We start from the raw sequence: 22,015 nt of genomic DNA, 5'->3' as shown, positions 1-22,015 counted from the left end.
AGCAGAGCGCAGCAGTCCCTGTGAGGCTTCAGGCCCCGCCCCAGGCCAGATGGTGAGTGGCAGGAAGGAGCAGGGCCCTCAGACACTCACACGCAGGAGACACAAACATCCACTTAGCTGCCAAAGCCTCAGAATTCTTGTACTGGCAAAAACACCTGGCCTCATTCGGCCTACAAATTTGTGACCATCTGACACAAGTCAGTCATTGGCTCCATCGCTTGTTTTATCTATCTCATTCTCTCGCTTACACACACAGGTGACTAGCCTCCCCTTCCACAAGCTGAGGAGCCAATTTTTCTGTCCCTCCCATCAGTTCACCGATTTTGGCAGTGGCAAAATGGTGGGGAAAGGAACGCATAGACACAAAACGTGCGTAAAGCCACACACCCTGTTGGGGATGGTCCTTCTCAAATTGCCAGAATGATCCTTTGATGAGGATTGAAGAGGCGATAAATCCCCACAAGGGATAAGCATCAAATCTTCTGCTTTTAGCCCTACACAAAATTGGGGTATATGTAAATAAACTTCCACGCCACTGTTTTTTCCCATCGACATATTTTAGAACAAGGGTGGGGAACGAGGAATTGTTGGACTACAACTCCCATCATCCCTGCCCATTAGCATTCTGGCTGGTGCTAGGAGCAGCTGGAGGGCCTCAGCTTCCTGATCCCTGTGTTGCATTCGTGAAACATGGCAACACAGAAGACATTCAGCTGTGGAACATTTTCCTTGGTGGCGCTTGCATATGAGACATTTCTTGGGAAATAAAGCAAACACAGCCAAGTCAGAAAAGAAGGCTCTATTGGAGAACGTATTTTACAAAGAGATTGACATCATTAAATACAAAAATGTCCACTTTGAGATTTTTTTAAGGCAGGGCGGGGGCAGTTGGATACAGCTGGTGATATAAGTTCTAGAAATAGAGGAAAGAAGAATGCCAACACAGATTCCAGGAATTTAAATAATGCAAGCACAATCTTTGCAGCTGGTCTCTCAAGCTAGGCCTCAATGAAGCAAAGGGGCTGTTACAAGGTGAATCCCGGCTATCACCAAATAAACATGAATAACTTTGATAAATTAATTTCCTGCTAGTATCTTATTTCCTGCTTGTAGAAGCCCAAGCAGACACCAAAACCTCTTGGATTTCTGTGTCAGACAAGCTTCTTTCCCCAATAAGGCAATGTCCTACTGGAAAGTGCTGTACAGTAATACTTTATAATTTCAGGCTGCAGAACAGGACATCTCAGCAGAGGTGATTGAGAAATACAAAGTAGAGAGAGTGGTTTAAAAGGGCTAGGCAGGTCACACAGACGCTGTCAACATGTAAGGCACTTAGTCCTCTCCCTACCCAAAATCTTATTGCACAGTATTTTAGTAGACAGAAAATGCCAACTGTTCTGTAAAATTCACATAGAATACAGAATCTCTGTGCGTTTTCTGCAAGAGAATTATTTTTTCTTTTCTTTCAGTAGCTCAATATACTTGGGAGAATGTCTGAAACACCAAACCCAAACTATTTAGAGATGGAAACCAAGAAGAAATGTCAACTTGGGGGTGGGATGGGGAGAGAGTGGGGCGGGGGGGTGTCATTCTAACCCACGGGAGATTCTGACTGTCAAGATACCATCATGGAATTTGAGAGGGGGAAGAGGAAGTCCAAAGGATCGTGTTTCTAGGAACCATCACAGGAAATCTGGCCAACAAAGGCCAGTTTGCATAAGGAAGCAGGAGTCCTTGAACAGGAGGAACAAAAATTTAACCACTTACTCTCTTAGCTCTGCACTGCTCTACAAGGACGGCTCGTGCAGGAGACTTAATAACAGTGCTGTTGAATTCACAGTATGGCAAGCCACGCCATTACCCAGGAGTCACCAGACTGCCTGGGCACCTGCTGTTCTGGATGGGTGTATATAGTCCACAGCCCTGGCAGCCACACTTCCTTGTGAAAAGGCTGAAAAAGCAGAAGGCGTGAGAGCCATCTCCACACACTTGGGCCATTTTCTCCCAAAACCAAAGGTATTTATCCAAAGTGCTTGTCCTGCCTGAGACACGTCAACATCGAGATGCTTCAGTTTGAAGCTTCAATTACCATCTAAAACAAATTACACAAATTTAAAAGTGCAAGTCAAGCGCACAGGGCTGCCACAGATGGCAAAGGACGGCACCAGCAACCAAGTGTGCAGAGGAGGGCCAGTCTGCTATTCCCTAGGGATTCCAGGTCAAACCCAGAACTTACTGCAGGAAGAGCTTTTTGTCTGAGACATTCAATCCCCACCTCTCCCACCAAGGGGAAGGAATGATCAGAATAAGAGTACTGGATTTTTGGAACCCAGATGAGGTGAAACCCTGAGACAGGCCACTTCCTGGTGCACAGACCAGAGTGTCTTTGTGCAAGCCCAGCCTTGAGCTTCTGCGTTTTCCTGAGTTGTAGCCCTTACCGAAAGGAGTGTGGGAACTGAGAGGGGAGGTTGCTCCACCAATACTAGTCCCACATTTCTGACAAGTCCAGATTCGCAGGTTTGAATCACCTGCCCTAGGCAAAGTAGTTTCACTCGTTCCATTCTCCAGAGGCGATTCTGTAAACAGCGTGAGAGACAGCGCAGTGGAAGAGCGTCAGAGCCCCTTCCTCTCTGTTCCACTGCAAGAAACAACCCACTGCTCACTTATAGAGTGCCATTTTCTTGCTTTGGTACATGTACATGTAAGCATCACAGAAGAGGCGCTTAGCTACTCCCTCCATGTCCCGGGGCTGCTGCATGGCCAAGGTGGCTACGGGCATCTCCAGGTACTTGGCAACCTCTGGGCACAGAGTCACAGTGGGAATGTTGAAGCCGTCCTCATCACCTGCGGGAAAGAGAGGAAGATGTTAGTTTCTGTTTATGCCACTGTGCAGTGCTTAGAGTCACAAGACTGTTTTGCATTCCAGAGATTCCAGGCTGTTGGAAGCCTCACAGAAGACAGGAGACGGATGTGATGTTACTGATTTCCTATTCCTTTGTTTCAGTTGCTCTCTGCTTTCACAGAGAGAGCATGTATTTTTCTTTTCCGTCTTCGTAGTTAGAAATAAAACCTAGCAATGTAGCTCATATTTTCTTGTCCTTCCCTGCATGCTGGATACTTTGCATAATGAGGAAACGTGCTTGGAGCCTCATCAAAGGCTCAGGTCGTTAATCACATCGGAAGAGATTCCGAAGGACTCGACCGGAGGATGAGCTTTTCCAGCTCGGTCGTAGCGAAGATTCTGACAGAAGAGAGGGTCCTTTGGTTAGGTGAACCCTCTTGGGCGCATTTGGAACGACCCCCTGCCTTGTGCAGCCAGGACTGGTCAACCTCTGAAACTGCACAGACACACAACTGGGATGGTGTATCATTCGTGAGAGATCACTGCCCTTCAAGAAATGAAAGAGGAGCACTTTGTTGATTCAGGAAGCGAGGATTTATTTGTGTCATGGACTGGTTGGGCACAGATGAATAGCGGGAGGAACCAGCTGGGGAACCCGAAGGGAAGAAGGCTCAGAGGCCGGGGAGTGGTGATGGGACGGTGATGAGTGGTCAGAGGGAGAAGACTGGGAGGAGGAGGTGTCAGAAGCTGAAGGGGTAACCGGGCTTAGTGAGCAGGGACAGTCTGTGACAGAAAGGAGTCCAGAAGCAGAGGCAGAAGCAGGTGAGTGGGATGAGGGGGGTTAGGGGCCAAGAGGCAGAGCTGAGTCACAGGTGTCTCTCCCCCACCTTCTGCAACAAACTCCCCTCCCCCAGAACCAGGAGAGGTACGAAACAGGAGGAGAATAGGCGGGCTGCATGCAGGAGCAGTCTCTGATTGCTTGGAAGAAACCCTGGAGAGGGTGGCATAAGAGGGCTGTGGGGGGGCGAGGACTTTTAGTCTTGGCAACTGATTTCATGCAGTAGGACCTACAGGGCATGAGCTGCTGTGCTCATTAGGCCTGAAACTCAGCTAAGTCTGTGAAGATCATGTTTTGCTAATAAAAAGTTAACTCCAGCTTCGAACTGTGTGACTTACTGGCCGTCTCTGTTGCATTATACCAAACCGAACTCTTCCTACTGTGTTCTATGCTCACAGAACTGCTTTTGTGTAGCTACGCAATTTTGACATTATAATGCAGATACAGGGAACTTGTGGGCCTCCAGCTGTTGCTAGACTCCAACTCCCATCATCCCTAACGATTTGCCCCACTAGCTGAGGCTGATAGGAGCTGGGGCATCCAACAATATTTGAAGGGTCACAGGTTCCCCATCCTTGCTATAAACAAGGTATGGGGAACCTGTGATTCTCCGGATGTTGCTGAACTACAACTCTCATTAGCCTCAAGCGTGTTCAATGGCCAGGGAAGATGGGAATTGTAGTCCCAGACCCCTGCATGTCACATGCATTAAATGAGCCAATCCCTTCCTTCCCCAACATCAAAACAACATCCCTAAATGCATTTGTGGCTTTTTCAGGTTGCGGGGGGAGGCATGCATGCACCTCTTGAAATAGCACACAAACTTACCATGCCTATCTGCCATGCTGTCGAAAAACATCCAATTCTCCTTCTCTGGTCCATATTTCACAAAGGAGACATAGTGACTGGTTTCAATGCAGAGAACAGCAAAGAGCTCCAGTTTCTCCCGAGGCACCCGGAGGCTGCCCAGGCGGCTGCCCCTGCAGAACTCCTCAGGGATGTGCAGCTTTGTCAGCTGATGGGCTTTGCGCTGGTAATGAGAGTGAGCCTGCAAACAGCCACAAGACAGTAAAGCTAAAGGGGTGGCGAGGGCTCATGTGGAATGGAGCACCTGCTGCCATCAGGTGGTCTGTGCTTTTAAAGAAGTCAAGGAACTGTGGCCTAGCATCCCTTTTGCTCTCAGAAAACCCACATCCACCCTAACCAAGGCATGCAGAAACACCTGCAGAACCCACAGAACAAAGGGAATGTTCACAGCGAAGAAAAATGATTAAAGTTCTCTGATTCTATGAAAACATTTTAAACAAATAAATACTGCTACCAAATTTGGAGAGGGCCCTCAGGGGCAACTAGAATGCTTTTGGGGAGCCAAGTAAGGCCCACAGGCTGTTGGTTAACCACCCTCTGGTATATACCAAGTCCATCAGTGCGCTCCTCTAAAGAAAAGGGCTCCTTCACTCCTTTCCTGAAGTCTCAAGAGGAGCAGGCATGAATCTGGGGCCTTAGACGTGAAACCTCTTCCCACTATGGTACAAATGAAAAGGGGGTACCTGAGTGCAGCAAGAATCGCAGTACTGCTTCAATCCGGTGTCTGCAAACATCTTGTCTTTGAAGCACGCCAAGCATTCCTGAGTGGCCACAGCTCCGCACACAAAACACTCCCTGGGACCTACAGTGGGAGACCATGGTGAGGAGATTTCACCCCTCCCATACCCAAGAATCTCCTGATGGTCTCTGCTGACTCTCCAGAGAGGAGGAGCAATGTACTGCTCTCTACTTAATTAGTCAAGTGAGTGAATCAGTCTGTGAGAGAGAGAGAGTCAGTCAGTGTGTCGGAGAGAGAGTGAGTGCTAGAGATCGTGTTTAGAGATAAGGTTGCTGCTAAGAGCAGCTGCAGGCACTCAAAGTAGCATTGATTTATGCTCAGAATATTTAGCTCTGTATATAGTTTGTATCATAGCTGTAGTTATAGAATAAAAGGAAGATACTCTACAGAGCTGCTCTCCGAGTGGTTTATACTCTGCAAGACTCTGCAAAACTCTGCTGCGCAACGACTGTATTATTGAGACAGTGAATCCGGTGCTCTCAGCTCCAAGCTGTGAGTCCACAGCACTGTGACCTGTTCCTGTGAGAAAGGTGGTCTCTGGCAGTGCTACCCAGCTCGCCTAGCCCAGTCGGGGTTGAAGTGCATGAGTCCAGTTGGTACACTGGCTCAAGGGCGATGCTGACACATAGATCACACCTTGAACCCTTCAGAGCCTGCCTACAGCAGAGGATGCACTTTCTACTGAGAAATGAATTGGGCCCGAAAATGGCTAAGCGATCTTTAGTGTGGTTCCCCCTGGCCAGCTTCCAAGCCACAATGGGATATTGTTGCTTAGATCACAGAGATATCCTAGCTAATAGCAGCCTCTAGGCCTGAATTAGGCTCAGGGAGAAAGAAGCACAGCAGGATCTTTCCTGACAAACAAGCTGAACCACCTACAAAATGCTTAAGAATGCTCCTTGTACTTATTCTCACAACTGCCCGATGATGAAAGTTAGGCTGAGGGAGAAAGATTTGCCAGGGAGCTTCGCGAATGGACCGGCATGAGAACCTCTCACTGTTTAATTCCAGGACGTTCCCAATGAACCCTGGGTCAGTTATAGAGGCCACAGCGATTAATCCATTCTCTGAACTGCCATCAGTCTCACACAGTGCTATTGCAGCATGTCACTCCAAGGAAGTGGATGACAAATCTAGGTAAAGGGAACTAGAATACGTTTGCGTCCACATCCCCCCCCCCCACCGTATGATGCCCATAACTTACTATCCAGCAGCAGGTCAGTAATGTCCAGCTCCAAGGAGGGGATGATTTTGCTGAACATTTTGTACTCCTTCCCAAAACGGGGCATTTGGAGGATAAAGCAGGAGGGAATCTAGGCAGAGGGAGAAATGGAAGCCACATCATCGGGACCTGCTCTGCAGCCAGAAGTTTCCAAGCAATCACACAATGCAGAATCTGGGTTGGGCCGATGGTGAGGGAAGGGCAGTCTATCTGCTTATAGCCACATAGCAAACTGATCTGCAATGGGAAGCCCAGCAGTTTCCTGCATCTTAGAGCTGAGTAGAAGAGGGCACGGCTGCAGAGCAAGCGTCCCTCACCTCTACATGGAAAGTTGTGCCTGCTCAAAGTTCAATACAATTCTTGGCCAAGGCGGGGGGGGGGACTGCTGGTATTCCTGGATGAGACCAATTACAGTGGTACCTTGGGTTACATACACTTCAGGTTATATATGCTTCAGGTTACAGACTCCGCTAACCACTAAATAGTACCTCGGGTTAAGAACTTTGCTTCAGGATGAGAACAGAAATTGTGCTCTGGCGGCGCGGCGGCAGCAGGAGGCCCCATTAGCTAAAGTCGTGCTTCAGGTTAAGAACAGTTTCAGGTTAAGAACGGACCTCCAGAACGAATTAAGTACTTAACCCGAGGTGCCACTGTAGCTAGACCAGGGTTTCCCAAACTTGGGTGTTTTTTGGACAACAACTACCGTCATCCCTGACCACTGGTCCTCCCAGTTAGGGATAATGGGAGGTTTAGTCCAACAAAAGCCAGAGACCCAAGTTTGGGAAACCCTGGTCTAGATGTCCTACAATGTGGGTTCAGGTTCAGAACTGAACCAGCCTTGGTCACCCTGATGGATGACCACGAAACAGACAGGGGGAGTGTGTCCCTGTTGATTGAGCTCAATATCTCAGCAGCTTTTGACACATTAACCAAGATATCCTCCTGGAGAGGCTCAGGTCATGCTCTGCAGGGTCAGAATGTTAAGACACAGAGAAGCAGCAACCAAAAGGGCCACAATGACTCACCTCCACCAGCTTGAGATCAGATGAGAGAAAGGAATGCTCTACCAGCTGCTGCACGTTGGGCACCACCAAGTCCTCCTGCTTGTCCATGAATATCTGGTAGCAGTAGCACTCCTGCTCCTTGAGCCTTCCAGATCTGAAAGTGATGGGCAGGTGACTCCTCTGCGGCTATCCAGATGCTGAACCCCACTCCCCACAAAAGGAATTATTAGAGCAACGGCAGCTGTTTCAATGGTGCCATGGGAAAATGAATTTCTTAGGCTTCTCCCCATTCCCTCTGAGGAGCATTATGGGGCGCAGGGGGTGCAGCTGGGGGAAGCCAGGCTCCCCCATTGTGAGCCACTGCAGGCATACGAACTCCTGCCCTTAACACACTGCCTTTGGGGTAAGGTCAGCTGGAGATCTGGAGAACTTGGGTTTGCCTCCATCAACACCTGAGGCTCTCTAGACTTCAAATCAATACACTCTTGTAGAGCTGAATACTAATTCCCTAGCCAAATAAAAATAAAAATAGTTAGCAAGGTGCCCTTCCCCGCAATTATCCTCTGCCACAGGGGTGGTTAACCTTTGGGCCATCCAGATGCAGCTGAACTACAAATCCATGACAATTAGCAGTGCTGGAGAAAGCTGATAGTCCAGCAACATCTCAAGGGCCACAAGTCACTCCTGCTCCACCATCCCTAAGGCACTGCTCCTTTCCTCCTCCTCCACTTCTCCCCTGACCACAAAGAGGTATTTTGACAGCTTCCCTTTACCACTTTAAGTCACTAGCCACCCAGATCAACTCCCTCTGAGGCATAAGATCCTTTGAAATCTGATTATTTCTTCCTAGTCCCAGAAACACGCAGCCCATATTTCTCAGCTCTTTGGGGTGAAAACTTACTGCAGCTTCAGAAGCGGCTCTATCCCAAGGATGTGGTGCATGATGAGATTAAGAAACTCCTCAGGGTCTAAAAGGGCAAAGTAAACGCCACATCAGACACGCTCCTCCCTTCTTCTCCAGCTGCTGTCAGACACGGGCAAATCTTTTGTATAAATAAGAGCGTAAGCGGAGTCCGATGGGTCAGGCCAGGGGCCCATTCAGTGCAGAGTCCTGTTCCCACAGTGGCCAACCAGATGCCCCTTCTGGGAAGCCCGCAATTAGGATTTGAGCATAAGAGCATTTTCTTCTCCAGTGGTTTCCAGCAGCTGCTATTCAGAGGCTTTCTACCTCCGACAGAGGAAGAAGAAACGAAGGAGAGAAGCCGCGGGTGGGGTGGGTGTATAGGTAACTAGCCCCCTCCATCACTTAAGAACAGAGCAAGAACACACAGAAAATGAAGCCAAAAAGCAGGGGGGCAGGGAACTTGTGTCTTCTGTCATTGCAGGATACAGAACTCCCCACTGTCCCGCAACCAATGACGGCCAGGAGTATTGGCTTGACACAGCAAATACCAGCTCTCATACTATGTCATACCAAACTGGCCAGGTAGTTCTTTAACTTTTGTCAAAAGCTTTAAGGGAAGGAGGACCATGCCCACCCAGGGTCTTTGATTGTAGTCTTGCAAAAAATCCAATTTGGGATTTCTAGCAATTCCATCTTTATCCTGCCCTCCCCGACAAAAAACCCACGAGGTAGATTAGGCCGGCTGAGAGAGACAGTGACCTATTGCAGTCTCCTCCACCAGCCAGGTTTGTGGCTGAGCAGGGATCTGATACTGGAATAGCTTAATGGACATCAAAGTGCACCAGAGAATGAGACCCCAAAGGGAGGGGGAAATTAATCACCTTTCTCAGAAGTGGCAAAGCTGGAACATTCTCCCTTCTCAGTCAACTGGTGTCGAAGGTCCATCACATTTCTAGCAGCAACAAATCCTTTCCTGAGAAGAGGAGGGAATCGTGTCATCTCTTCAAGAAACTGACAAGGTGTTAAACCCTGGCCTGCATAAATGCATGACACATCCCCAAAATCCCAAATGCCAAGGGGACACTGCTGATTAATAACTAAAATTAATATAGATTTGCTTATTTTGCAGAATTTATTCTGCTTCACAATGGGGGAAGAAACAAGGAACTCCTCAGAAACCCAAGATGCAGCTTCTGAAATCCACTGAGTCCACCCTGTTCAGCTTCTTCGATTTCACCAGGCTCCAAAGCTTACTGCAGAGCTATGGGAACTAGAAACTTTGCAGAGGGTTTTGTTGGTTTTTATATAGAAGGGGAACCTCTCCGCTTTGAGGATGCAGAATTCAGCATGTGACACTGAAAGCTGCACCTGCAAAAATTGCAGATAGACAAAGAGGCAAATAATAGAGCTGAGTTGTGGACTGCTCCCGTTGGTCAGGAGGACACCCCTTTAGCTACTCACTGCCTGAGAGGGTTGACTATCTTGTCCCGGAGGATGTTCTGAACGTGCCCATCAGGTGGGAGGGAGGGTTTGAAGAGCATGGAATCCAACACAGAGGTGCAGGAGAAGAGGCTGTGGTGAGAGAGGACGCACTTGGTAACTTTGCTAGGTTGGCAGCAACACTCCAGAGTAGTGGATTAAAACAAAAACAAAAAACTGACATGGAGACAGAGAGAAATTGAAGCAACAGCATGAGCGGCAGAGAATAGATTTTTCCCATCAAGCTGAATTTGATAGTGCAGTTCACATACCCTACAAAGACCCTCAGCCGTGAGAAGAGAAATGTGATTATTCAGGATCTAAGCACAGTCCCTGAAGGTGCACAAAGGGGGCTATTTCCCATAAACTAAACAGACCTAATGTGGTTTCCAAAAGGCACCCACTTGTATGGGGGTTTGGAAAGGAAGCAAGCAGACCCACCTACCTGAAAAGTGCAGCATCCATGTAGCAAGAATTGCAGTGGCCCTGAATCCCCTTCATCCGCCCTTCCAGGACAGTCACGGCCACATCATCCCTGAGAGGGGGCGAGTTGCTTAGGACACCAGGAGCATCCAGTCCACCTGAAACAAGACGGATACTTCCTCTTTCAAAAAACACCTCTAATGTTCTGCTCCTCCTGAAAATATGCCTCTCTTCTTTTAGCTTAGACATGATGCAACAAACCATGATGAGAAGGGCAAGATAAAGAGCGGGAGGGAACTGGTCGAAAGCTGCAAATGGACCACTTGATCCTCACCGCGGTGTATCTTCAGTGGAGGAAGGGAACTTACTCAGCTCTGTGGACTCCGGGGAAGTGTGGCTGATGGACTGGAAGCGCATGTCCGGCTGGCACGACTCCAGCCTCACAAAGAGGCCACGCTTTGGGGGGCAAGTGAAGTAGCGCACCCCCTGCAACTCTCCATCAGAAACGCCCTTATCTTCATCCTGTGTGGGAGGGTGAAATCTCTCAGTCAGACAGGCAAGCATCCTGGTCAGAAGCTCCCCTGGCAGTCTCACAGACAAGGAAAATGTCAGAGAACTGCCATCGGAGCCAGAGGCGGAGGGAAGGCTCCAGAGCGATGCCGGAGAGGGTCCCAGCAGGGAGAGAGGCAGCCCATCTGCTGGGGAAGGAAATCAGCGTAACACCAGGGGTGAAGGCGGGCAGATGGGGGAATCGGAGAAAAGGCTCCAGGACTCTTCACCGGAGACCAGTGGGGAGAGCACGGGTACTCCGCTGCCCACACCCTCCCTGCGCAGAAGACTTCCGCGCAGGGAGAGTAGGAGGAGACTTGGTGTCAAAGAACTTCTTTGCTGGAAGAAGTTTAAGAAACACCCACTGACGGATTCTGCCGGTGACTGAGACAGCCACGGATGGGTGGCTGTCCGGACAGAAAGGGTTCAACCAGGCAACCTAGCCAGGAGTGGCGGCAACTTACGCACGAGCAAGCCCCTTAGAACCATTACAGAAAAGGAACAAGAGGGAATTCCAGGGGATTCCACATGGGAAGCTGTGCCAGTACCATCCTCTCTGTTCTTCCTATCAGAGACAAAAACTCCTCAAATCCCTCTTGGGCCCTGCAGTTGAGTTACCAACACCTCTCAATCTGTGGTACCAAAGGCTGACGAAAAGACTGAGAGTCAAACCGTCGCAATTAAATTTCCCACTTCAAGACTCTTGGCTATAGTAGTCCATTTCTTAAGAGGGGGAAGCAGGCTTTCATTTCCAGTAGTCCTGTCAACTGCATGTCCATTTACCCACTGCATAGCCCAACCCTGTGATACAGTTCTTGATCCTACTAACATGAATCTTCAAAAATGTAGTATAGACACTGACAACTGGGAAACACCAGCCTGCAAATGCTCCAATTGGAGAACAGCCTTTACCAAAGGTGTCATGGGCTTTGAAGACACTCGAACTCAGGACGCAAGGGAGAAACGTGCCAAGAGGAAGGAATGCTTGGCAAACCCTCACCAGGATCAACTCCCGCCCAGAAACCTATGTCCCCACTGTGGAAGGACGTGTGGATCCAGAATTGGCCTCCACAGTCCCTAACGGATTCACTGTTAAGACCTTGTTCATGGAAGACAATCTTACTCAGCTACGAGGGATCGCCAAAGAAGAAGCTATAGATGTCAAAGACCATGAATGGATGCATGGATGGAACTCTCACCAGCTCAACCCCAGCCATTTTCTGCCGATTTTCAGGCAGACAGCCAATCCAACAGATTGTTCCCGTGACTGAGTTCCCCTTGTCCAGGTTGATCCGTACCACTGAGTTCACGTCAAGGGAGGGTGACTTGCTTTCCAGATCCTCTGCACTCTCACTTCTCTTGTGCTTAGGCTGGTCCTGGAGCCCACTATCAGCATCCATTTCAAAGCCTGAAAGGCAACACATATGGTGATGGACTATATGGAACTGGCGGAAATGACTGGCAGAATCCGAGACCAAGGTGAAGAGTTGGTGGAAGAAGATTGGAAAAAATTTAAAGTTTATTTACAGAAACATTGCAAAATTAAGGAATGTTAGAAGGATGTTGGAATGAAGTAATGTGGTTTTAGCAGAAATGATATAAAGGATTAGGTAAAAATTGATTTTTTAATTGGAGAAAGACGAGAATGTAAAATTACAGTATATTAAGATAAATTATTAGGATAAAAACAAAGCTGGAAAGGATTTGCTGAAATATCTAATTGAACTAGAATACAAAAAAGGGAGGTGTGAGGAGGTCAAGGAAATAAGCAAAGGAAAGAAAGTTATGTAAAAGTTTGAGCTGTTTTTCCCCCTCTTTTTTTTCTTTTTTCGAATTGTTTGTATTTTTGTATTGTATTTTTGTATTGTATTTTCTGTATTTTCTTTATTTTTCTTTTTTCTAATTCTCTCTTTGTAATCTTTAAAATTTGAATAAATATTATAAAAATAAAAGGCAACACATATGTATTATGCCAGACAGACTTTTGTAATTAACATTTTGATGCTGTTTTATTACTTTGCTGTTGAAGACACTGGGTGGGAGCTGGAGAGTAGGAATTTATGACATAGCCATTTTGCTGGTCTGGCTGTTTAGTATTCTCTTTAGCAACCTAAGACCTGATTTGGGTTAGGAAGTTAGGCTAACCCTCACTTACACTCTGCAATGCACTTGACTTTCTGCTACGTATGTTTACCTCTGCATTCTACCCATCAGTGTTGAAATGCACCTTTGCTTCAGCAGAATATTTTCCTGGTTGATGCAGGGCAATCAGAAGACCTGGGTTCCTTCCAAATAACAAGTGCCTTCTCATTTTCACTTCTCCCTTCATGCATTCTTCAGCTAGGCGCTCAAGAATGCTTGGTGCCTCAATGTTTTAAGAGGAGTGCAACACAGAAAAATATACCCTATGCATCTTATAATTTGATGAAAAGGCAGACTACAAAGGTGGTTGGTGTGCATGTTATTGTTTTCAGTAGCAGCCTTATAGGCTCCAGCCCCAATGCTACAGTAGAACCAATAAGATTTCTGGTCCTCCAGAAATGGAAAAGCAAAGCTACCACAGAATTACTGAGTCACCTGGGGAAAGCAGCTCCTCTTTAACCACAGAGTCCATGGGGATAACGCGAAAAACATCTTCTGATCCTTCTTCCTCCTATAAACCAAAATAGAATGTGGGTGTATGTTTTAATCTGTTTTTAGCTTATTCTTGATTTTATGCTTTGAATGATTTACAAAGTTGTTTTATGGGTTTCCTTACTGATAATTTATTGATTTATTCTCTCTGTAAACAGCTTTGAGTTTTGGTTTTTTTAAACAATCAAGCAGTGTATTAATTTATGAAATAAATGAAGTAGAAAATTTAAGGATGTACCTGGAAGTTTTACATACAAAGTATGTGAGCTACTACTAAGCTACATATGCACCATGGATATCATTGGCTTCATTCACACCAAGCCATGGTTTGTTTAACAAACCACAAGCTGTCACACAGACAACCACAGCTTGTTTCTTCAAAGCTTAGATTGTTTTCTAGCTGCTTCTTTGGTGAGCATCTTGGGTGGCGTCAAGCGCATGTGTAGAAGTGGCAAAACGTGACCTGCGAATGCGCAGATGCGCTGTCACGTCTTACGTTCTATTCAGGATGCGAACGGGGCTCCGGAACGGATCCCGTTCACATCCCGAGGTACCACTGTACTGCAGTTGTTATGTAAGGGATTATTATTATGACTGGAATGTAATGGAAATTAATAAGATTTTGGAGGCAGAAATAAAGCAAATAATCAAGCCATCAATTCTAGCATGATATCTAAATTATTTAAGTCAGCATTTGAACAACTGGTATTAATAACTGTATTATAAATTGTTATTGTTATAATGAAGCTATTATTGGATTCAGTTACAGATAGGTAGCCGTGTTGGTCTGCCATAGTCAAAACAAAAAAAATTCCTTCCAGTAGCACCTTAAAGACCAACTAAGTTAGTTCTTGGTATGAGCTTTCGTGTGCATGCACACTTCTTCAGATACACTGAAACAGAAGTTTCCAGACCCTTCTATATAGTGAGAAGGTGGGGAGGGGTATTACTCAGAAGGGTGGTGGGAATGGGTGATTGGCAGATAGCTGTGATGAAAACAAATAAAAAATATTATCATAATATAGCAACCCATGGCTTAGTGTTATGTGCAGACCCGGCCATTTTATCCATCTGCCCAGATAAGGACAAGCAAGCATTTATCAGTTTCAACTGGCAGAGGAGACCTGTTGCGTTATTTCCCTTCATTGCTCTTTTTGGCGCAACCCCAAAATGGGGGCATCATCATTCTCTATTTTCAGGACATTACTGTCTCAATGAATGCCTCCTCCAGAAGGATTTAATCAGAATGGTGATGACTTTCTTACCGGACACACTTTAACCATCCAGGTGTTTTCCTCCTTGAATACATCCATTGCTATTCCTCGCATGAAGGCATCATCCAAATAGAAGCCGATTGTATCCCCCACTTTCACTGGAGATGCCCCAACTGCGTCCGGATTTCCCTCTTGCTTCGCCATGCCCTTCTCTGGTGCTGATACAAACTGCAGTTTGTTACATGGGAGGAAAAGGCCACAGTCCTTTTTACACTTGAAGTATTCTGTCCCATTGTAGGTACCATCACAGCGGCCTTTGCCTTCACCGTCACCCTGGAGAAGCAGCAAATAGGTTATGTTATAACAGCTCAGGATGTGAACAAAAGAGAGGACACAAGAGAATAGCCCATTTCTGCTACAAATGTGAGTATCATGTAGGAACCAAAGTATACCCTTCAGGGAGCAGGACAGCTTCCCATCCCTCAGAAAAACTGCACTATAGTTGCAATTAATCCAGAATGTGGCAGTTAGACTGGTGACTGGGAGTGGCCGCCGGGACCACATAACACCAGTCCTGAGAGATCTGCATTGGCTCCCAGTACGTTTCCGAGCATAATTCAAAGTGTTGGTGCTGGCCTTTAAAGCCCTAAATGGCCTCAGTCCTGTATACCTGAAGGAGCATCTCCACCCCCATCATTCAGCCCGGACACTGAGATCCAGCACCAAGGGCCTTCTGGTGGTTCCCTCCCTGCGAGAAATGAGGTTACAGGGAACCAGACAGAGGGCCTTCTTGGTAGTGGCGCCCGCCCTGTGGAACGCCCTCCCTTCAGATGTGAAAAATAAGCAGCTATCTTCTCTTTAAAAGACATCTGCAGGAAGACCTGTTCAGGGAAGTTTTTAATATTTAATGCTGTATTGTTTTTAACACTTGATTGGAAGCTGCCCAGAGTGGCTGGGGAAACTCAGCCAGATGGGCAGGGAATAAATAAATAAATAAATAAATATTATTATGTATCATAAAGCCTAAAACCATACAGGTAGCATGCCCCATTAAAACTTACTAAATTTACTTCTAGCTTTCCATTTCCATTGCCCCAAAGGAGCACATTTTTCATATACTGCTTAACTCAAAACTTCCATCACGTGACTTCTGTTTAATGTGGCTGCATTAATTCCATCTTACTCCCTTCATGGTAACCAAAAGAGATTGGCAAGAAACAGATTAAAATGAGCATGTTATTATGCCTTAGCCAGAAAATAATGTATTTTTCCTTCTTTGAATCCATGCAGCCTGAGGAAAGGTTTTGCGGATCTCAAAAGCTTGTGTGAGACATTTTGAACTGGCTCGCCCAAAGAAAGCATTTAATGCTTCTGCTTCTTTCATGTGAGCTAGGCAAAGCACTTGGCTCTTCTAAACAAGAGACTCAGACCTAACACGCAAGGCAATGTACTTTTCTCTTATGGATTACCAAACTACCAACCCCAGAGGACAGGATCACACTTCAAAACGACCTTGACAGATTAGAGAACTGGGCCAAAACAAACAAGATGAATTTTAACAGGGAGAAATGTAAAGTATTGCACTTGGGCAAAAAAAATGAGAGGCACAAATACAAGATGGGTGACACCTGGCTTGAGAGCAGTACATGTGAAAAGGATCTAGGAGTCTTGGTTGACCACAAACTTGACATGAGCCAACAGTGTGACGCGGCAGCTTAAAAAGCCAATGCAATTCTGGGCTGCATCAATAGGAGTATTGCATCTAGATCAAGGGAAGTAATAGTGCCACTGTATTCTGCTCTGGTCAGACCTCACCTGGAGTACTGTGTCCAGTTCTGGGCACCACAGTTCAAGAAGGACACTGACAAACTGGAACGTGTCCAGAGGAGGGCGACCAAAATGGTCAAAGGCCTGGAAACGATGCCTTATGAGGAACGGCTAAGGGAGCTGGGCATGTTTAGCCTGGAGAAGAGGAGGTTAAGGGGTGATATGATAGCCATGTTCAAATATATAAAAGGAGGATGTCACCTAGAGGAGGGAGAAAGGTTGTTTTCTGCTGCTCCAGAGAAGCGGACACGGAGCAATGGCTCCAAACTACAAGAAAGAAGATTCCACCTAAACATTAGGAAGAACTTTCTGACAGTAAGAGCTGTTCGACAGTGGAATTTGCCGCCAAGGAGTGTGGTGGAGTCTCCTTCTTTGGAGGTCTTTAAGCAGAGGCTTGACAACCATATGTCAGGAGTGCTCTGATGGTGTTTCCTGCTTGGCAGGGGGTTGGACTCGATGGCCCTTGTGATCTCTTCCAACTCTATGATTCTATGATTCTATTCTATGATTCTATTTATATAGCCTATTTGAGCGTTCAAAGCCTAAATTTAATTACAGACCAGACCGTAAAAATTCAGGACAATTACAACCTCCATAAATGGCCTCACCTGCAGCTCTACACCAAAGTAAACTGGGCAGAGCCCAGATGGTAAAGGGCTCCTATGAACCTTCCCAATGTAGCAGATGGTACCAGAGAAAGTCTGATGGTCTAGTTCCACAAAGACTTGCTCTCCCTGTTTGGCATTCATGGCTGCATCCAGAACATGCCTGTTCAGAAAACAGTTCAACCGTTCATGAATGTTGCTGATGGCTGAAAGATAATCAGCCATCTTGTCATGCAGAGGGTGAAGAATTTCAGCATCCAAAGTGACCACGGATCCATCTTGCTCCATGACAACCCTCAAGAAGCGAGTGGGTGACAATCTAATGCACCGCAAGTAAGTCTGTTCATTCAGGTAACATATACTCCCAGCAGGAAAAAATTTGCTGCCATAAGGCTGGTTTTCAGTCAGGATGTAATACATGTTCTTATCCGCATGAGAAGGCTGGTACATAGCTACAGTACTCATCTTCACATTCCTTCAGTCCTAAAAAGAAATTACACAATCATGTCATAGGGAAATTTAATAAACCTACTTTAGTCATTGAATAGAAGAAACAAATAATCTTAGGAATGCTTGCAGGTAATTCCTGGACAATGAGAATAAGGAAGTGGGAAGACTCCCCATCATACTTAACATTTAACTCAACCATGTATTTATTTAGAACAGGAGTGCTGAGAATTCTTTGACAGATGCAAGAAATTAGCAGCAACCAACAAACGCCAATAAGCAATACCGCAGTCAAAACGTCAACAGTGACAAGTATACCTCCCCCAGCCCCCGGAGCACTTGCACTACAATTCCCAGCAGCCAGCAGCACTCAGCCAGTTTGGACTACAACTTCCACCAGCCTAGGGGTTTTCCTACAACTCCCACCAGTCAGCTGAACCCAGCAAGCTTGGACTACAACTCCCACCAGCCCCAGCACCTAGAGGTTGCCCTACAATTCCCACCACTCAGCAGCACCCATCAAGGTTGCCCTACAACTCCCACCAGCCCCAGCACCTAGAGGTTGCCCTACAACTCCCACCAGCCCCAGCACCTAAAAGTTGCCCTACAATTCCCACCACTCAGCAGCACCCATCAAGGCTGCCCTACAACTCCCACCAGCCTCAGCACCTGAAAGTTGCCCTACAGTTCCCACTAGTCAGCAGCACCCAGCGAGTTTGGACTACAACTCCCAACAGCCAGCAGCACCCATCAAGGTTGCCCTACAACTCCCACCAGCCCCAGCACCTAAAAGTTGCCCTACAATTCCCACCACTCAGCAGCACCCAGCGAGTTTGGACTACAACTCCCACCAGCCCCAGCACCTAGAGGTTGCCCTACAGTTCCCACCAGCCAGCCAAACCCAGCAAGCTTGGACTACAATCCCACCAGCCCCAGCACCTAGAGGTTGCCCTACAGTTCCCACCAGTCAGCAGCACCCAGCGAGTTTGGACTACAACTCCCACCAGCCAGCAGCACCCATCAAGGTTGCCCTACAACTCCCACCAGCCCCAGCACCTAAAAGTTGCCCTACAATTCCCACCACTCAGCAGCACCCATCAAGGCTGCCCTACAACTCCCACCAGCCTCAGCACCTGAAAGTTGCCCTACAGTTCCCACTAGTCAGCAGCACCCAGCGAGTTTGGACTACAACTCCCACCAGCCAGCAGCACCCATCAAGGCTGCCCTACAACTCCCACCAGCCTCAGCACCTGAAAGTTGCCCTACAGTTCCCACTAGTCAGCAGCACCCAGCGAGTTTGGACTACAACTCCCAACAGCCAGCAGCACCCAGCGGGGTTGCCCTACAACTCCCACCCGCTCCCAGTCGCCGTGCAGCCCCTCTGACGGGCGCCAGGTTGGCCAAGGCCGCGCTGGGCGGTCCGTCGGAGCCCCCCCCCCCGCCCCCTGCGGCCTCGTCGGCCTCTGCCCTCCCTGGAACGGGGGGGGGGCGGGGAGGAGCCTCGCCGGGGGAAGCTTAGCGGGGAAGCGGCAGCCCTGCGGGAGAGGAAGGCGGGGGCGCCGCGGGGTCCCTCACCTGCTCGCTCCGCTCGGCGACGGGCCCAGCCGGCGCCGACGCCGTTCCCGTTTTGCTCTGAGGAAAGGCCATAGAGCGCAGGGGCGGGGCGGCCAGAGCGTCCACAGGTGGCCGTCGCCCACTCTTTTCCCTCAGGTCAATCCGCAGCCAGGGCCGCCTCAGCCGCCAATCGGAATGAAGGGGTGGGCGGCACAGGAGCGGGGCTTGGCCAATCAAGAAAGAGGAGTCGGAGGAGTCGGAACGAGGAAGCTCAAGACGGAATCCGGACTTGGCCAATGGGGAAACTCCGGTAGCGGCCGGGCAAATAAACCCACACGCAGGCACCAGCGCGTTGTGCGCATGCGTAAGCCTTCACGTCAGGAGGTTTGGGCCGCGTTCTGCGGGCGCTTTCAGCGCTTACGCTCCCCCTCCGCCAAGGATTCTGGGAGTTGTAGTTTGCTGAGGCTGTTTAGCAGGCAGCCTAAGGATAGGGGAACTGGGGCTGCTACCTTTGTCAGACTAGGGAAACCCAGCCAGATGGGCGGGGTATAAATAATAAAATTATTATTACTATATGTGCCCCTTCCTGGCATGCCCTTCTCAAAGTGCTTTTGCCTCCCACTGGGATGATGTTATTTATTTAAAAATAAATTGCTTAAAACCTTCTTGAATAGCCAGTTGCTTTAATTAATGCTTTGGATTGCTTTTAAGTGTTTCTGTGATGCTGCACGCTCCCTGATGTTTTGCAACAGGGCGATATATAAATATTAACTTGGGTATAACTGTAAACTGTTTATTATTGTTGCTATTATTGGTTTCTATTGATTTATTGCTTTGTTTTTTTGCTTGTATAGGATATTTTGTTTTTTTAATGTTTAATGCTTTGTTGTGTTTTTATGTATGTTGTAAGCCACCCAGAGTGGCTGAGGAAACCCAGCAAGATGGATGGGATATAATTTTTTTTAAAATTATTATCATTATTTGTTTTAAAAAACGCTTCTTGCATACTCGGGTGATGCTTGCGTGTGGTGATGTGCAGAAACATTTCTTTTCCATGACACTAATGTAGACTACAGAACAAAGTCCGCTGCTCCACCCAATTTCCTTCCGGCCCTCCCTGCCATTGGCATACGGCCCCAGGAAAGTTGCTGATGAGGTAAAGAGACCCAACAGCAGAAAAGTCACCACCCCCTGCAAAGAATCAGGTAGCAAAAAAATGTGGTTTTTCCCCTTCCCCCTACCTGCCGCTTGGGGGCACCAGAGCCTCCCAACAGCTTTCCTTAATCATTGTTAATTTCTCTATAAAACTCAATTGTGAAATGCCAAGTGCCATTTGCACCATAGGCTACCAGGACACCCTGTCAAAATTTCCCCTGTGGCAGTTTCCTTCACACTCCCAGCATATTCAGAGTGAATATCAGGGACAACAGAAGCAGCTCAGTTCCAGCTAAAGTACTTTTGCAAGCTCTGCAATCAGGATGCGAGCAGAACCAAGGCCAGTGCGAGAAAAATTCATGCAGTGCTTTACATTAAGCCAGAATCCACAGCTTACTTAGGAATCTGTCCTCTGTTCCAGAACTCCACAGCCCTGGAATCTCAACACTCGCAAGGAATATTTGATTACCTCTGAGCATGTGCAGAGGCCACCCAAAAGATAGGGGCGGTCTAGAAGTACCCTAAGTTATCTGAATGCACCCTGGTGCAAGGACTAACGGCTTCATAATAATGTATAAAACGCTGAGAATTTGCCCACGGTCTATCCTTTCAGGCCCCCTGGTGTACTGCCAATTCTTAGTCAGCACCCACACGTTCAGGAACGCTGAAAACGACCCAAGTGAAGACAAGCAAATACTTTCAAGGGGGAAACAATGCAAGTTTATTTCCTGATGGGTTCTCCAAAGTACAATATTAAGGAAACGACAATCATAATGGAACTGCATGATAAACAACAACCCATGACTTGTGGGATGTATAAAAGGTACCCCAAAAGAGATGACCTACATGGGAGAGGAAGCCCAGGGAATAGGATGGCAGCAAAGTTCCCAAGCCCCAAAGCTTGCAGCTGGAACAGCTGGAATCGCCATGTCCTTTGAAGCCCCACGCTTTGCACTGTCCGCCCTCCCTCACTTCTGCCCTGGATATGCCTACTCATCTTCACTTCCTTCTTGGTCACCCTTGTCCCCTGTATTTCTCGCCTCCCCATCTCCACTTCCTCCTTGGTCAACCTCGTCCGGAGCAGCCTTCTCCTGCCCTTCTCCCCCCTGGAGGGCCCTGGTGACAGGGATGTTTGTCACCTTGGGATCAGTCGGGGCCTTGCGTGGGACCTGGAAACAGAGCTTCCCATCATGGGTCAAGGTGCAGGTCACGGCGTCGAGATCGGCATCTTCCGGCAGAAGAACCTCCCTGAGGACCTCTCTGTGATCGTGGAAAACGAGGTCGTCTTCCGACCTGGTCTTCTTCTTGTGCTTCCCGGACACCGTCAGCTTCCTCCCGTCCATCTTCACGGTCAGCTCGTCCGCCAAAAACCCGGCCATGTCCAGGCAGAGCTGGTACGTGATTCTGTTCTCCTGGAAGCTGACTTTGGGGACAAAGCTTGGGCTGCACTGCCCTTCCTGGCCTGGGGCTGCCCAGGAGATGTGGGGATAGCTACCTGCATGCAAGACCCTCGGCCTCCCCATCTCATCCACCTGGGGCTGCACAGAGAGGTTCTGCGGAACCTCCAGCCACCTGTAGCCGCTTCTTGGATCTCTGCTGTAAAGCTGCGGGGAGATGAGGTTGGACCCAGGATAACCCCCGTGCTGCAACCCTCCGGATCTCGAGAAGCTTAGCATAGCTCAGCAGGACGGTCTGTTTCTCTCTCTCTGGGC

General features: G+C 47.9%; 1 protein-coding gene across 1 annotated transcript; it reads right to left on the bottom strand.

Annotated features, from left to right (window-relative positions):
* Positions 1–784: 784 nt before the first annotated feature.
* On the bottom strand, positions 785–19,318 carry LOC307220365 (ubiquitin carboxyl-terminal hydrolase CYLD-like). The gene is made up of 15 exons (XM_079984287.1): positions 19,170–19,318; positions 17,151–17,630; positions 14,767–15,048; positions 13,445–13,520; positions 12,067–12,275; positions 10,687–10,840; positions 10,341–10,476; positions 9,878–9,988; positions 9,298–9,389; positions 8,414–8,480; positions 7,534–7,666; positions 6,491–6,599; positions 5,231–5,349; positions 4,509–4,728; positions 785–2,844 (listed from the first exon to the last, which is right to left on the bottom strand). The coding sequence occupies exons 2-15, from the start codon at positions 17,610–17,612 to the stop codon at positions 2,660–2,662; spliced, it is 2,355 nt and encodes a 784-aa protein (XP_079840413.1). The 5' UTR covers positions 17,613–17,630; positions 19,170–19,318; the 3' UTR covers positions 785–2,659.
* Positions 19,319–22,015: the final 2,697 nt, after the last annotated feature.

This window comes from Podarcis cretensis, assembly GCF_951804945.1.
Source record: "Podarcis cretensis genome assembly, chromosome: 7".
Taxonomy (NCBI): domain Eukaryota; kingdom Metazoa; phylum Chordata; class Lepidosauria; order Squamata; family Lacertidae; genus Podarcis; species Podarcis cretensis.
This window is presented reverse-complemented; position numbering and strand designations above follow the sequence as displayed.